The sequence below is a fragment of the Protomyctophum parallelum genome, assembly GCF_964188405.1.
Source record: "Protomyctophum parallelum genome assembly, chromosome: 8".
NCBI lineage: Eukaryota > Metazoa > Chordata > Actinopteri > Myctophiformes > Myctophidae > Protomyctophum > Protomyctophum parallelum.
Genome location: NC_139703.1, coordinates 45,139,250 through 45,155,609, shown reverse-complemented (window position 1 = coordinate 45,155,609; position 16,360 = coordinate 45,139,250). Strand labels below are relative to the sequence as shown.

General features: G+C 45.2%; 1 protein-coding gene across 5 annotated transcripts in view; it reads right to left on the bottom strand.

Moving 5' to 3' along the window:
- LOC310863565 (band 4.1-like protein 1) overlaps positions 1-16,360 on the bottom strand; it is a 92,105-nt gene that overhangs the window by 21,890 nt on the left and 53,855 nt on the right. For all 5 annotated transcript variants that reach the window (XM_083772000.1, XM_083772003.1, XM_083772002.1 and 2 more), the window contains exons 2-9: positions 13,600-13,730; positions 11,813-11,980; positions 5,883-5,987; positions 3,370-3,412; positions 3,088-3,163; positions 2,472-2,690; positions 1,913-2,000; positions 1,167-1,319 (exon numbers count right to left, since the gene is read on the bottom strand). In XM_083772000.1, coding sequence (XP_083628126.1) covers positions 1,167-1,319; positions 1,913-2,000; positions 2,472-2,690; positions 3,088-3,163; positions 3,370-3,412; positions 5,883-5,987; positions 11,813-11,980; positions 13,600-13,638 — 891 coding nt within the window. In that variant the 5' untranslated portion in view covers positions 13,639-13,730. The remainder of the gene's footprint in view (positions 1-1,166; positions 1,320-1,912; positions 2,001-2,471; positions 2,691-3,087; positions 3,164-3,369; positions 3,413-5,882; positions 5,988-11,812; positions 11,981-13,599; positions 13,731-16,360) is intronic.

Here is a 16,360-nt window from a genome sequence, read left to right as displayed (position 1 = left end):
TGTTAAAAAACGCAGAATAGATGCACAGTGCCTGGTCACGCTGCTGCCATTTCTATCATTATCATAGCATAACATTAAGTAAAAAAAAAAAAGCACATGGATTACATGGATTTTGCTTCTAAATGATCCCCACACAGCCAACTGGACATACTAGAGCAGATCAAGACATGGAGGATGATGTCCAATTTCTCAGACACTGGAGGAAGGCATTTCATGGCTCTATATTTATACTCTTTATACACCCCTATTCTGGCTAAGGCTGCAGCTGCAGTAGCTCTTTTAAAGGGTCTCTTTATTTGGCTCTGTCACTGTGACAGGACCTGGCCCAGACAGCCTGTCACACTGAGGCTCAGCATGCAGCGCCAGCACCACACTGTAGAGACCACTGTTTCCCAAACTGTGGGACTCGGGACCCGTTTGTTGGTCGTGGACACATTTTATATATTTTCTGTTTCCTATATTTAGTTTTTAACTATTGTTTCAAAACAATCTCTCTTTTGGAGCATGTGCTAACAAGTTTGGGAACCACTGCTATAGAAAGGAGATTTTACCCATCCGTTTCTGCACCGGCTGTGCTGCCAAATACCATACAAAAAAGAGAAGCATTTGCTTTTTTGTATTTCTTTCTTTTAGCACGGGCGGACTTGTAAGAAATCACCAAGATTTGGCTTTTTGTGACAATAATTTTGGCATGGTGTTAGGTATGGGCATAAGGTTTTCAAAAACCATCGCAAACTAATTTAGCTCGTCTCCTAGTGGTCGGTTTGCAATAAAACCACTAATAGATATGTCTGTATATGGTTGAAACCCCAAATAATTGATAGGAGAGATTTCTTACAATTTCTTTACGAAAAACAAAACTAGAAAGGCATATTTGAGTCTGTGCAAACGCGTTGGGCACGCCCCCTAGCGGTCTGTTCGCACAGACTCAAATATGCCTTTCTAGTTTAGTTTTTCGTAAAGAAATTGTATGTTATTTAGCACACCCAATAGCTTTTTGAAAACCTTATACCCATACCAAAATTAAAAAACTTGTCACAAAAAGCAAAATCTTTACAAGTCCGCCCCCAGCTATTTATTTTTTTGCTGCAGTTCTCAGAATGTTTTGATGCTGCCATACTGTAATTATCCTGTAATTATCCTGGACCCTGACCATTTCAACGTACCTCTCCGGGACGGATCTTGATGTAGAAGTTGCTCCTCTTGTAGGATATTTTCAGGATCTTTGGCCATGCAAAGCGATTGATCCTCAGCCGATCGCGGTAAATGAGCAGGCCGTTGGCACAGACGCCCAGCATTATATCAATCCCTTCGGAGTCCTGCAGGGTCCCATAGGACAACACAAAAGAGAATTAACCACAAGGGTCCATTTGGGTCTATCAATTAACAGGAATTTGCTGGGCAGTTTGACAAGATGATGATGCAACAACGGTCCTTGTTGAAAACACACATTTAGATTTACGCGCACACGCACACGCGCGCACACACACACACACACACACACACACACACACACACACACACACACACACACACACACACACACACACACACACACACACACACACACACACATACACACACACACACACACACACACAGGGCAGGGGTAGGCAGTATAGGGCATATTAGTGGGCATAGTTTTCTGTCACCACTGAAAAATCCCACAGAGATTCACAAAAATATTTATATAAATTGTTTTAAGCTTAGAATCAAGCCATCCAGGATCCTGGTGAATCATGCCTCTATTTTTGTGAATCTACTGTATATGGGATAAATTAATGGCAGATTTTTCAGTGAGGCAAGAAAACCACTGCTCTGCTACTAATATACTGCATATTAGTTCTGTTTCTGAGTAATCTGGGGTTGACACTCCCATCTATTTGACACAAGAAAGTCAACAACAGCCCACCTTGGCGTGATGGAGGTCCACTCCATACATGGAAAGTTTCTTCGCATTCTCCAGGAAGTTAATTTCAGCCTCAGCTGGAGTCATACCCCTGTGACAGAGGGACAATTATAATGTTTAACCTCCAAACAAAAGGGCCTCTTGAATTCCAAATAATGAAACTTGAATGAAACTAGTTTCACAGTAGGAGCGGCATCATCTTATTAAATATGCCTGATGTATTCCAGTCTCAGATCTTCCCTTACATCTCCCTTGCGTAACAGCTTGGGCATGGTGCCAATGGAACGATGCCAAATCAGAGCACGTGGAGACCCTTTAAGTGATGAAGTGTTGCATTGGCAGAGTTTCAACCATGTGCCACGACAATGACAGATGCTACGGTGAAATGAAGGCAACTATTAGCAAGCAATTTACATGCTGAGCTGATTTGATGCCATATGAGCAATTGCTCAGTGTGGCCGATGCCTGCATATGAGACACGCAAGGTACAACAAACGAGGAGGACGAAATCTCTCAGGGATAAACCACAGCTTGACATGGTGCATGGCACGCGTGTGCATACTTGTAGTTCCGATGGAGCTCCATCACTCTCTCCTCCAGCTCGCGGGTCTGGTTGGGAGCAAAGCGGAAGTCACTGACGTAGTCGGAGCCATGGTCATCGAGGTCGTAGTCGCCCAACTCGGCCTGTACGGCGTAGGAGCCCAGGAGGGCGTGGGTGACGAAGGAGCACGGCAGACGACCCGACAGCATGTCATCCCTCAGCTGCAGACACAGGTAGTACCTTTCAGAGGAGAGAGAGGGGGGAGGGGGGGTCTTAAGAGCTCAGCCTAGGCAAGTTCCGACAAGAATCCAGAGTAGCTAATCCACGGCAGCTTGAACAATGTACAATAATCCTCTAAAAAGAAAGAGATTTGGACTTCTTTGATGGGGGGGGGGGGGGGGGGGGGGGTTGGATATATATTGTGTAATACTATTAGTGTGTACAGTATGTACTGTACGTAGAATGTACTTTTTTCGCAAAACCAAAAAGCAACGTCAGTTGCATACAATGCAAGCGATGTATTATGTGTTATTTTATTTGGATGGATTATGAAGGCCATGTATTCAGAGTGTCATTGTCAATCTTGCATGCGTGCATGCAGGTTGTACATGGGGATTGTGCACATTCCCCTGCCTACCTAGTAATATCCTCAGTGAGCTGTGAGGGGTCCGGGGGGTAGAACTTGACAGCAAAAGCAAAGTTCCACGGTGAGTCTGGGGGCAGATTGCAATGACAGGTGTTAAGTTTACTGCCATATGCTAGACAGACATCATGTGCAATGACACTTTCACGACTGCAATTATAAACGGTAACCAAGACTAGTTGCTTATGTTATGCTACTTTAATTACAATTTACATTATTCATTAAACCAATGCAATAAATGGATGAATATATATATAAAGGTGCTCAGAAACTCACTGCGCATCTGCTTCTTGATTTCCTTTGAGGGGTCCAACCAATTCTGAAAAACAGGAGGGAGAGTTCAGTTGAACAGGTGGGAAATATGGCGGTCACACACACCCTGTTGCTGCCACATTGGCTCTAAATGCACGCAGTGTTCCTAATGAAAGAATCTCCATATGCTTGAATAAAGGGCCGTGTGGCCTCACCCACTGAGCTGTTTCTGTGGGCAGAGTCAAGCTTTCATCTGGGACTCCATTGTGTGGCTAAATTACTACCGGCCACTTATCTTTACATCTGTGCAGTGACTTAATCCTCCACAAGGGGCACTGGCTCTGATTTCCCATGCTTCTGAGAAATTATATTATGCCAGCCTCTTTAGCAATAACAACATGCTTAGGCGCAGTGGCACGCACTCACGCACGTACACACACACACACACACGCACGCACGCACGCACGCACGCACGCACGCACGCACGCACGCACGCACGCGCGCACACACACATGTATAGACACAAACTTTTAACAGTTAACAGTAAGACAATTATTTTACATACAAAAGCACATCCACTGCATAGCAAATACAGCAGTGCCTACAGCAAATTCTTAGTATAGCTAAAATACATTCTAGCATCCAGTATCATTCAGTGTGGAATCAGGGCCATGAACGATTGAAACTGTGCTGCAGTCTGCAGTACTCTGGCTATGTTAGGCAAACTGGCAGTGTGTCTCACTCTGCAAACTTAACCCGTTCTGACCTGAGATCAGATTCAAGCTTGTAGATCTGCTATTTTTCAATAGCTAAAGCATGACATAATGCTAACACCAAAAGGGGTTCCCGGCAGAATGGGTTAAGACACATCTTCCTAGACATGCGGGCCGGATGTTCGCGCACACACTCACACGCACACAAGTACTCACATTAATACCCAACTAACTTCTTCAGAGCCTAATCAGGTTGATAATCATTTTTAATGAGCTGCAAGCATGTTTTGTCATTGTAAATCTGTCTCAAATGGGGCAGGGGGTTCAATTTGCAAAGTGTTCTGCTTTGTCTCTGTTGCAAAGAGTTGATCACTTTTCAGAGCTAAAGTGTAAGCGGACGCAAATCAATAACATAAAGGAAATCTGGGTTGAATATTGAGAAGTACTATCCATAAACAGGAATCAGCGGTCATCGTCATGTTGGCTTGTTGTGAATATTTTTGTCAATATTCCATTTTTGCCACGGACATACGAAATGAGTGGACAATAATATTACCAGAAACACATACATAGATGGCCCTGAATGACCACAATAGGTCTGTAACTCTGAGAGTGTTCAAATGGAACCAAATGGACCCGTAGGAACACTCTCAGAGTTAAGGGGTCTCTTCAAATGAAACATTTGAGAACCACTAGTACTAGTTGGACTCCATAGTGTCATAATAAATCAGTGTCATACATATTCTGAAGAAACCCTGGAGACTTGAACATTCACTAAGTGGGTGTTATGATCAAAATAAGAACACATTATAATCTTGTGTAAAACAGAAACTCTAAAATTTGCCATGGACAAATCTCTTTGCCACGGACAAATTTGTCCGTGTACAGACATTGGTGGCCCCTGACAGGAATCAATTTCCCCAGGCTTGTTTGGTCTGAAATGGCCAGGCATCTCAGATGGTAGTGTAGGCTCAGGCTGTCCTATATGATAAAATCTATTTTTGTTGTTGACCGTAGGGCTAAAGGACTATACAGTAAAAGCTGGAGAGTTCATTTTACTCTTGAGAGTATAACAAGGAATGAAAAGAAGACTCCAGAGTCCAGCCTGTCTCTCTCTGAGAGGACGAGCTACGGACAACAGCATGTGTATGTTTCTATACTCTCCTTTACTGCAAGACTGGGCCAGATCCGAAAGCTCAACGCATCGAGTCACAACACGTCGGCAGAGGAAACAGTAACATACCCACTGAGGGTGGTGACAGAGAGACACAACAGATGTGGTGAAGGACTTGTTGTTGTCTGTCCCTCCCTGACTCTCATCTATAGGAAAGCCAGAGGAATCCTTCACAGTAATGTGTAGCAATCACATACCTGCCTTTAGGCACCATTCCATCAGTCAAAACCCCTAGAAACTAGATTTACAAAAAAGCTCTAAATGCATGTTGACATTTGGGACAATTCACGTCTCAGGGCCAGTGACATAATAGCCAATAATTGCACCATTCTTGCTCACTTAAAAAACTAAAAAGATCAGTGTGAGGGCCGGCTTTGTGTTTGGAATGTCGAACTGTTGAGTTGGTGACGCAAGTTTGATTCATGCTTTTTTTCTTTCAAATGTAATTCTTGTTGACAATACACTCCGACTGAGTCAACATGCCAAAATGACAATTTCTGATCCCTTGAAGTGTGACTGATGACAGACACGTCGGCCCACTGAGGCCACAAGATAAAGGAATTTGTATTTCTCTCTGGAGGCAACATGTGGAAATCCTATTTCGATTTTCCTTTGGGATTGGGACTGCAACATGTTCTTCCCCCACTGACCTTCTGGGTATCTGTGTCAGAGAAGGTCATGCCATAGTAGTCCTTCTCCAGCAAGTTGAGGTGTTCACACACCATGCCGATCAGGGTCTGTCCTTTGGAATGTTTCTGCAAAGACAAACATATGAGAAAGGTAATATATCATTCAACAGATCTTCTAGTAGAAAAGAAAATACCATCAAAGCACAGTAGTATAATCCCTCAGTGTGTTTCTGAAGCACTTGCAGTTGCCCATGAATCAATTTCTGATATAGCCCTACATAATGGAAATAAAAGTTTTGGAGACAATATTGCCTGCCCTTGAGAAGTGCTGCCCTTGAGTACAGTGTTACAGTCAGAATGCATCAAACCCTTGACAGAGCTGTTGATTGTGATTTTCACGCTATTAATGCTGAGTTCGATGTGAGTTTCACGGTGCATTTCCATGTCAGAACATAAGGACAGACACATTCTGACCTATAGGTCAAACCACGGCCAAATGTGGAGTGTAAGTACAACGTTGTTATTATTAAACTACTTTTGACAGAATAAAGGCGCTAGATGGCAGATGGGAAGATTTTACTCCCCCAAAAACCCGGGAGGTATAATGTTATGCATACTGGATATGTACTGCACACGCGCGCGCGCGCACACGCACACACACACACACACACACACACACACACACACACACACACACACACACACACACACACACACACACACACACACACTGTAGTACTGTATGTGTGCTTCTCTCTGGATGGTGCTGCTTCCTTTCACAGAAGCTAGTTTCCGAGATGACAGGAAGACGGAGCAAGTGGTTGCCAGGGAAACAGATGCTATATGATCCCTCCTCATCTGTCTTGTTCCTTAATATCTCAAGGCCGGTACTTGAAAGATTACCTCTCCTTTGCCTCATCATTGTTGAAGGGATGTTGGGGCAACACTTGAAAAGCACTTTATAGAAGCTGCCTCATCGCTGTCACTCCTTAGGGGTTAGGCCCCCATGGCAAGGCTGTCCACGTGGTAGCAGTGCTGTTGTATTTGGGAATCAGAATAAGCCATCATGGGGGCACGGTGGCACAGTTGGTAGTGCTGTCGCCTCACAGCTAGAAGGTCCTGGGTTCGATTCCCGCTCGGGACGCTGTGGGTGCTGGCGGCGTGTTTCCTCCTCCGCGTCATCAGTGACCATACCCAAAGGCGGGGTTGGCGAAAGGGCCTTTCTGTGTGGAGTTTGCATGTTCTCCCCGTGTCCCCTAGGGTAGGTACCCTCACAAAAAACATGCAGTAATCCTGGTCACTAAACTGCCTCCCCCTGGCCAGCCGGGGCGCCTGATGGAGGGGAAAGGAACTGGTTGGAATAACGTGTTCCTCCCACGCGCTACGACCAACCAGGGAAACTCCCCCCTGTCAGATGTAAAGGAGCAACTTGGACACTCAGGCATGAAGGAAGCATGAGTTCAAGTCCGTTGCTCTCCCATTGTCCCCCATATATGGGGGACTAGGTTGGTGGAGGGTGTGTAGAGCCCAGGATCACATTAGATGATTGACACAGGGGTGAAAAATGGGTTACAAAAAAAAGATATAAAAAAAAAAAAAAGAATAAGCCATCATATGGCTGAGGCTTTTCTCAGTATACCAGCCTGCTTCAAACCAATTACACATTCACCCCCAGTGTGAATGTCTCCACAACACACTCTAGCTTGCTGAAATAAACATTGGATAACACAGGGCCGAGCCTTGGCAACAGACAAAAACAACCAATCATTGCCAATTGCCAAAAGCCACGTTCAACCCTGCATGGTGATGTACGAACACAGCCTGCTGAACATGTGGGGTGGGTGGCTGGGTGGATGACAGGAGGAGCGGGCGTGGAGGGTATTGAACATGTGGCTGGGTGGATGACAGGAGGAGGGTATTGTGTGCTCTTCCATGCCCTACGCCCCGTGGAGGAGGGTGGAGCTCAGCCTTGCATCCTCGCCAACAGAGTTGCCTTTCCACTGTCACTGTTATTATCAGCTCCTGGGGAGGACGGGACTGACATTTCACCCTAGCAATTAAAAACAGGAAGTAAGGGCCATTCACACTGAGCACTGTCAAGGAAATGTGGAATACCTAAGTTGTACATTTAAGGACATCATAAACCAAACCATGAGAAGCTGTTTTCTGTGACCTGTGACTTGTGTGGTCTGGTGGAGGGGCCTTCTCATTGGCATGTGTTAAAACCCACCTATTCCCTGAGGGGGGTAGTAAATGTATTTAAGCTGAAGTCTGACTGAGATGTGTTGAGTCAGTACGGTGTTCCATTGTAACGCTTCACTACTGTCTCCGTATTCGAATACATTCTATTCCAATACTCTGAAACTCTGAATTGTGTGTCTGTCTCATTATTTTGTTTAACTGTGTTATAAGTGCTCACCGAAAGATTTCTTTAACAGCACTATAACTATAATAATAGAACTAAAAATAGTTGTAAGTCAAGTGGATGGCAGAGTTCACACCAAACTATTAAAAAAATACAGTGGTGAACGATATAGTTATAGTTATCGTTGCTCAGTTATAGTGCTTAGTGTGAACAACCCTGTAAGCCATACAAGGGCAAATGACGACCCGGGGGCCACATGCGGCCCCCACCTTCACTTAATGAGGCCCGCAGGTTAATATCCGAACATTGATATATTATTGATTTCAGCTGTTACAATTCCAAACATGCAAACATGACGTGCTTTAATTACTTCAGTATATAGTATATATAATGTACTGTAGCTTAGTGACTAGTATTCAAATGTTATTGTCTTTTAATATGTCAAATGTTTGTATTTAGTTCATAAAGTTAACATAAATACCGTACATGCATTTGAAAAAGGTTACTTTTCAGGATTCCAATTTACAAAATATAAGAAAATCTGAATTTCAAATATAGCAAAATTGCTGATCTACAAGCTCAGTCAAGTTGAGCTTGTACATCAGCTATTTTTGAGTGGTGCAACCACTCCTACAACCAGCTTGCAATGTCCTCGTACGTGTTTGTGTGTCTGTGTGTCTGTGTGTGTGTGTGAGCATGAGTATGTGACTTAAAAATAGCAGTAGGGGGCGCCAGAAACAGTGAGAGGGGTAGTGACTCTAATGAGAGAGAGTGAGAGAGGTAGTGACTCTAATGAGAGAGAGAGATAGAGAGAGAGAGAGAGAGGGGGGGGGGGGGGGGAATTGCACCACTCAGTTCACACGTGTGTGATTTTTTATACAACAGTATGCAATGTAGCCCTCTGGAGTTAGTATGAAAATATAGTGGCCCTCTCCGTCGTCAAAGTTGCCCACCGCTGTGTGCGTGTATACAACTTTACCTTTCGGCTGTTCCCTTCAGGGGTCGCCACTGTGAATCATCTGCCCCTATCACCCTCTCCTCTGCCTCCTCTTCTCTCACACCAACTAACTTCATGTCCTCTTTCACTACATCCATACATCTCCTCTTTGGTCTTCCTCTAGAGTCTAGACCTCCTTCCTGCCTGGCAGTTCCAACCTCAGCATACTTCTACCAATATACTCACTATCCCTCCTCTGTACAAATCATCTCCAAAACATCTAACATGGGCAGTCCCTCTGATGTTCACATTCCTGATCCTATACGTCCTCGTTACTCACAGAGAGAACCTCAAGATTTTAAGTCTCTGCATCCTGTCATTTCCTCAGTGCGGCTGTCTCTAAACCCATACAACATAGCTGCATGCATGCAACATAGAACATACATAATGAATAGGATAACTGTAAGGACTCTCTGTAGGGACTCACTCTGTATAAGGAGTCACTGTAAGGACGCTGTAAAAATGAATGGGGAGTTGGTAAATGCTTTCCAAACCATAATGCAAGCTATTGCTGCGATGTGGAAAAAGCCCTGAGGTGTTGCAGTATGTTTTTTGCAGTGTGGAGAGAGAGGTTGGTGTAAGGGCAACATCCAATGGTATTCTTACCGCATACACAACCACGTAGTCATGCATGCACACACCCACACACACAGAAACACACACACACACAATCTTTCATGAATACCAGAGCTTGTGTGTAAATATCCCAAGGGCCACGCGTGCGCGCGCGCGCACACACACACACACACACACACACACACACACACACACACACACACACACACACACACACACACACACACACACACACACACACACACACACACACACACACACACACACACACACACACACACACACACACACACACACACACACACACACACATGAACACCAGAGCTTGTGTGTGAATATCCCAAGGGCCCTAACAATAACACAACTATTCTATTTTCTCCTTGGCTGCACCTGGGTTGCAATATTTAATGACAATAGGTTTCCTAACACCCTGCCGACGGACTGAGCTGAGGGCTTTTATTGGACAAGCACATTTATAAGCACATGCAGTTAGTTGAAGGGGTGTTGGCATCACGTGGCATAGCCTTGTTGCCACTGATTAGGGATGAGAAACGTAACTCGCAATCGCCTAGTACAGTGATGGCCTAGTACTGTGGTGGCCTAGTACAGTGATGGCCTAGTACTGTGGTGGCCTAGTACAGTGGTGGCCTAGTACAGTGGTGGCCTAGTACAGTGGTGCGAGACTGTGACAGCAACACAATGTGCTGCTGATTGGTGTGTAGAGCAAGGGTCTTAAAGGACCACTTCACCACTTTTCAACCCATCTTCATATAATAGTTCCTCACTAATAATCATGATAAAATGGCACAATTATTTTCTACTCAGTCTGTGTCTCATAGGAGGGCTGTGGGCAGTCCAGAAACCCGTCCACCAGTGACTTCATCGATGGGGTATCCAAGCTAATAGAAACTGCAGGCTTGGTTTCTGAACTGCCCACAGCCCTCCTATGAGACACAGACTGAGTAGGAACAGCAATGTCCGTGTTCACCTATGTATTCACCTATGTGACGTTAATGAGCACCAGTATGAGTACTAGTAGGGGCGCTGTTGTGCCAGAAACAGAGAGAGAGACAGTGCTGCACTGTTGCCTGCTAATGAGAGAGAGAGAGAGAGAGAGGGGGGGGGGGGGGGGGAGAGGGGAGTTGCACCACTCATCATGATTATTAGTGAGGACCTATTATAAGAAGAAAAAAAATGCCCGGGTGAATAGATTTCCTGCGTGAGTAGGGAGATGACTGAAACCATAGCAGGCGCTGCTTGTTGTCTCTGGCTGCCAGCTTCACAACTGCACAGATGTTCTGTGAACCATCAAAAGCTGCTGTTTTACACTCTGTGTTTTGGTTTCCTTGCGCCCAGATAAACTCTAGTGTCTTCTCAGCTGTGAATTTCACCAAACCGCAGCCGCAGCAACCAAGTCTGACAGCTGGGGTTTCATCCTTTTCCGACACGAGTTCCTTCAACAAGTTCACTCACAGGGCGCCCAATGGCCTAGTGGTCCAGGCGCACGCCACATAGGCTCTGGCCTGACAGCGTGTTGCGTGTTCGAGTCCCGTTCATGACCTCTCCCTCCCTCTTTCCTGTCCGTCTTCACTGTAACTATCAATAAAGGCACAAAAGCCAAAAACAAATCATAAAAAACAAAACTTCACTCACGGTGACAGTTTAGTGCATACACACACACCCACCCACCCACACCCACATATGCACGCACACACACACGTTCAGTATATACAGTATAGTATACTATACATCACAAAATATATCATCTATCACCACCAGGACTCTCATCTATTTCACTCCTGCCTTGACAAAAAAAAAATGTATTTGCAGAGAATGCAAGGCCATTTCTCTGGCCTTGCCCTATTGAGTGTTCTCAATAGGGAGTCCTCTCTGTCGTTCTTTGCCCGGCTTATCTGCTCCCCGCAGCACACAACTACCCACAGAGGAGAATACAGAAAAACAGAATACAGTGGTATATCTGTATGAGTGTAAAGCGTCTCCCATCACGGTCACCTCGATCTCCCCTTCATACTCAGAGGAGTCCAGCAGGGTCACTTTGAAGGGAATGGTCTTCAAACGTTTGGAGCCTTTCTGGGGAGATTTGGGGTTCTTGTTTGGAGAAGTCTTCTCTGACATGTCGTCTACTTCTCTGTGGTCATCTAGCGGTTTGGAGGTCTGGTCCTTAACAGCGAAAAAGAAAAGAGTAAATCTAATGTCAGTAAGGGCGATCCTCATCGCTCCATTCGATTAATAAACTGAGGTTACTAAAGTAACCCAGAGTTTATTTAATCTCATTCCGCTCCCCGGTAGGGAATCATACACTGTAAGATCACTGAGTGGAAATATCAAATGGTAACAGTAGCTTTTAAAATGGTTTAATAACATTATGAATTATCATACTAGATGGAATACCATGATTTAAAGAGTCAGCACTGGTGATATGTGGCCATTAAAAATGTAAATATTCAATATTTATGCCTTATGCCCGTATACAAAGCATCAAAACCTATAGCCAATATAGGAATATACATGCATGCCCTGGAAAACATTATGCATGCGCTGTAATGTTTTTAATGGTGCTGTAAGTGACATCGTTTTAGTTCAAACTCATTCTGATCATTACGAGCAATGAGTAATCATTGCTCGTCATTGCCCATCAGCCACTGGCCTACTTGGGAACGATGCAAGTTGGGAATCTAGTATGCAACACCCGTTTTAACTGTCTGCTGTGTCCCTTTTGTGCCCATACCCTGTATATGGAGATCTCTGTATCTGTCTGTCTATATGTGTCTGAAGAGTGCAAACTGACTGTGAAAAGTGGACTGGTTAAGTAATCAAATGGCAGGTTTGGTGTTGCCATAGCAATCAATTGGCTGAGGCAGAGGCTGGGATTTCTACAGTGAGGGGACTTAGGCTCATTAGGTCCACTAACAGAGCCTGAACAGAGCCATTTGTGGTGGTTCTGGACAACCGTGTATCCGACCGACTCAAGGCCGGGCACTGCACTCCCTGTGGTGGTGTGGAACGTGTGAGTAAAATTTGAAATCGTTGGGGTGAACGCTTCGTACACTACACACGTACACACACACAGAGAGACATGGTGCATTTATTGTAAGATAAGAGACCTTGTAAATACAGATTCACTACAGTATATACACTGTATTGTTCCCGCATACTTCGGGGGAACACATACAAAATAATAATAAATGTTATGCTACAAAAAAGGCCATAAGAATAATAAATACAACTGAATATCTACAAATCCACTCTTCATCTGCTTGCATAGTACTTAGAGACCATTATGTCAGGGACAGACAGACAGACAGACAGACAGACAGACAGACAGACAGACAGACAGACAGACAGACAGACAGACAGACAGACAAGCTGTCAGCTGATTAGATGTTTGAAGTTGATCGAAATGCATTAGACACAGGAAGATTCTGCACATTTGTAGATAAAGATATCCCGGAGGGATTGTGGCACTACTATTGCTATGGAAACAGCAATTGGTCATGCCTCGGCACCTGGGCATGGAATTCTCCAGTTTTATAACGTCACCGTTTTGGGGATCCTGCTGCAAGTGGTTGCAAGTCGCAACTCGGTTCATTGCAAATCATTCATTAGTAGAATGAAGAACTAGAATTTATGACACACAAACACATCGACACACGTGCACACTATACACACGCACACACAGACGCATGCATGGTCACACGCACACACACACACACACACACACGCACACACTATCTAGTATCCAATTTAATAGCAATGAGTGTAGTTGTGTTGTGCTGTACCTGTTTGGCCATCTTGCCATCAGAGGCAGAGTCCTGCATGCTTGCTGGCCCCCCTCCCCCACTTCCGGGAGGACTCCTCGACCACTTCTTTCACCTCCGACTCACCACCACTGGCACAAACACACGCCAACCTGATAGGAGATAACAACAGAAGAAAATACAGGATTTTAATAAAATATTATATTTTGGAGATAATTAAAATATAAAAAATCACACCCATGTGAAGTGAGGGGCGCTCTTATCATCTTACAACATCGAGGAGGGAATTTGGTATAGCTTGGTATGATTAGGTGATGTAATGATGATGTAAAACAAACAGTGACAAAACAAACATTAAATCATCTTTATTGTTAATGGCATTTAATGTTTGTGTTAGGGACAAGATGACGTAACTTTCCCCATCATTGTCAATGGCGTTTTTAAAACAAACATAGAACTAAAAACAATCGTTAAACCTGTATATAGGTGGGACTAGCGCCCCTGAAAAATAAAATACTGTATAGGAGGGACTAGCGCCCCTCAAAAATAAAGTTTCATCAGCTGAGCATGTACTGTAGTAGTTATGTTTTGCTATTTTTGAGCAACACTGTTGTAAAAAAAAAAGGGCTTAAGTATGTACAGTAAATAGAACTAATGATAATAGAATAACTAGATTCGGTCTCTGTGATGAGCTGACGCTCTTGAAGTTAGCAGTCAGTCGAGTGGTGAAAGGGAGAGTAGGTATTGGGGTCATTAGGTGGGCACCCTGCTTCATCGACATTTAATTGATGAGCCCACAACATCTCCAGAGGGCTCAACGATGATACAGTGCCTGGCATCCCAGCTATGTGTGTGTGTGTGTGTGTGTGTGTGTGTGTGTGTGTGTGTGTGTGTGTGTGTGTGTGTGTGTGTGCATGCGTGCATGTGAGTGTGCATGTGTGTGCTTACATAGGGGACAGATGGTTTGTACTGAGAGAAAGCTATGTCTACAGTATATCACCTGAGGCGCATCACCTGGCCTCCCAGGTGATGCGCCTCAAAGGACTACCTATGCATGGCAGGGGTGTCCTTTTCCCTGTGTCAGGCCTGACCCCATATAACTAAATGTCTTCATCAGGGGTGTCCTTTTCCCTGTGTCAGGCCTGACCCCATATAACTAAATGTCTTCATCTTGCTGCCCAGTTGTTTTCTGTTGTTTTCTTTTCATCCGACTTGGATTGCCTGTTGGAGAGAGCGACCCCTCGCCCCTATCTTCTTCAACAGACCTGCCGTACATATTGCAACGAATCCTCTGCATCCCACCTCTACAGGGAAATATGGTGATCTGGGTAGCTTCTCTTGCCAGGTCGGACTACTTGTTTTTCTTCATCCCGTAAGCTTCTTCAACCCCATCTTGCCATGTACGGTACTGTCAATTCCACATGGAACCCATCCACAGCATATGGTATGCCAGCGTTGCAGTTGTAGCCCACAGGACCATGTCTGGCCAGAGTGGAAAAAAGCTACTTCCAATCTCGAGCAGACTGCAAAACGCTGACATCCTTCTGTGTTATATGGTGCTCTAGAGAGTGGCCTGCTGGTAAAAATTGTGGTGAACAGGACCTTTTTTGCTGAGTACTTGGTTATGCCGCCAAGTGTGCCCTTGAGCGATACTACGCATTCTGACGTCAATCAGAGTTATCGATCATTTCTAATACTAGAGCGGTGCCCGTTGGGCACTGGCCTACTTGGAACGATGCAAGTTGGAAATGCATGCCCCACTATTACTTTCGGCTGTGTATGTCGGTGACTGCCTCGGCCAATCAGGGATTGTGTATTGTTGGTGGCGTCGCTCGGCCAATCCAGCAGGGATTGTGTATTTTTGTCGTTCGGCTAATCAGAGCGCAAGTTGGGAAATGTCGGTGGCCCCCTTGGCCAATTGGATTGGCTCCGTATGTTGGTGGCGTCACTCGGCCAATCAGGGATTGGCTGTCCCTGATTGCCCATATATGTGTCTGTGTCCCTTTTATGCCCATATATGGGGTTCTTTGTCAGGCATGCCCAAATATGGAGTCTATGCAGATGTCAGAACACCATTGTGATGTCAGAACAGGTCAGCTCCATATATGGAGATCTGTCCAGAGCCTGGGCAGGGGCCCTGTCCAGAGACTGGGCAGAGGCTTTTGTGCTGGTTCTGGACAATGGTGTATCCCACTGACTCGAGGCCGGGCACTGCACTCCCTGGGGTGGTGTGGAATGCGTGTGTCAAAGTTGAAGTCGGTGGGGCGAACGGATCTGGAGTTATGTGGATTACAGATGTAGCCTACGTACTGTACAGTACACAGGTATGTATGTACAGAGACATGGTGCATTTACAGTATAGATATACTAGAGCGGTGCCCGTTGGAGCCTCTACAGCGGTGCCCGTTGGGCACTTGCCTACTCGGAACGATGCAAGTTGGAAATGAATGCCCCACCCAGATATTATGTCTGTGTCCCTTTTATGCCCATATATGGAGTTCTTTGTCAAGCATGCGCAAATATGGAGTCTATGCAGACGTGAGAATGACATCAGAACAGGCCAGCTCCATATATGGATCCTGGGCAGGGGCCCTGTCCAGAGCCCGGGGAGAGGCGTTTTTGGGGCGGTTCTGGACAACCGTGGGGCCGACCGACTCGACACCGGGCACTGCACCTCTGTGGTGGGGTGGAACGCGTGTGTCGAATTTGAAGTCAGTGGGGAGAACGGTTCTCGAGTTACATGGATTACAGACGTACGTACACACGCAGAGACTTGGTGCAT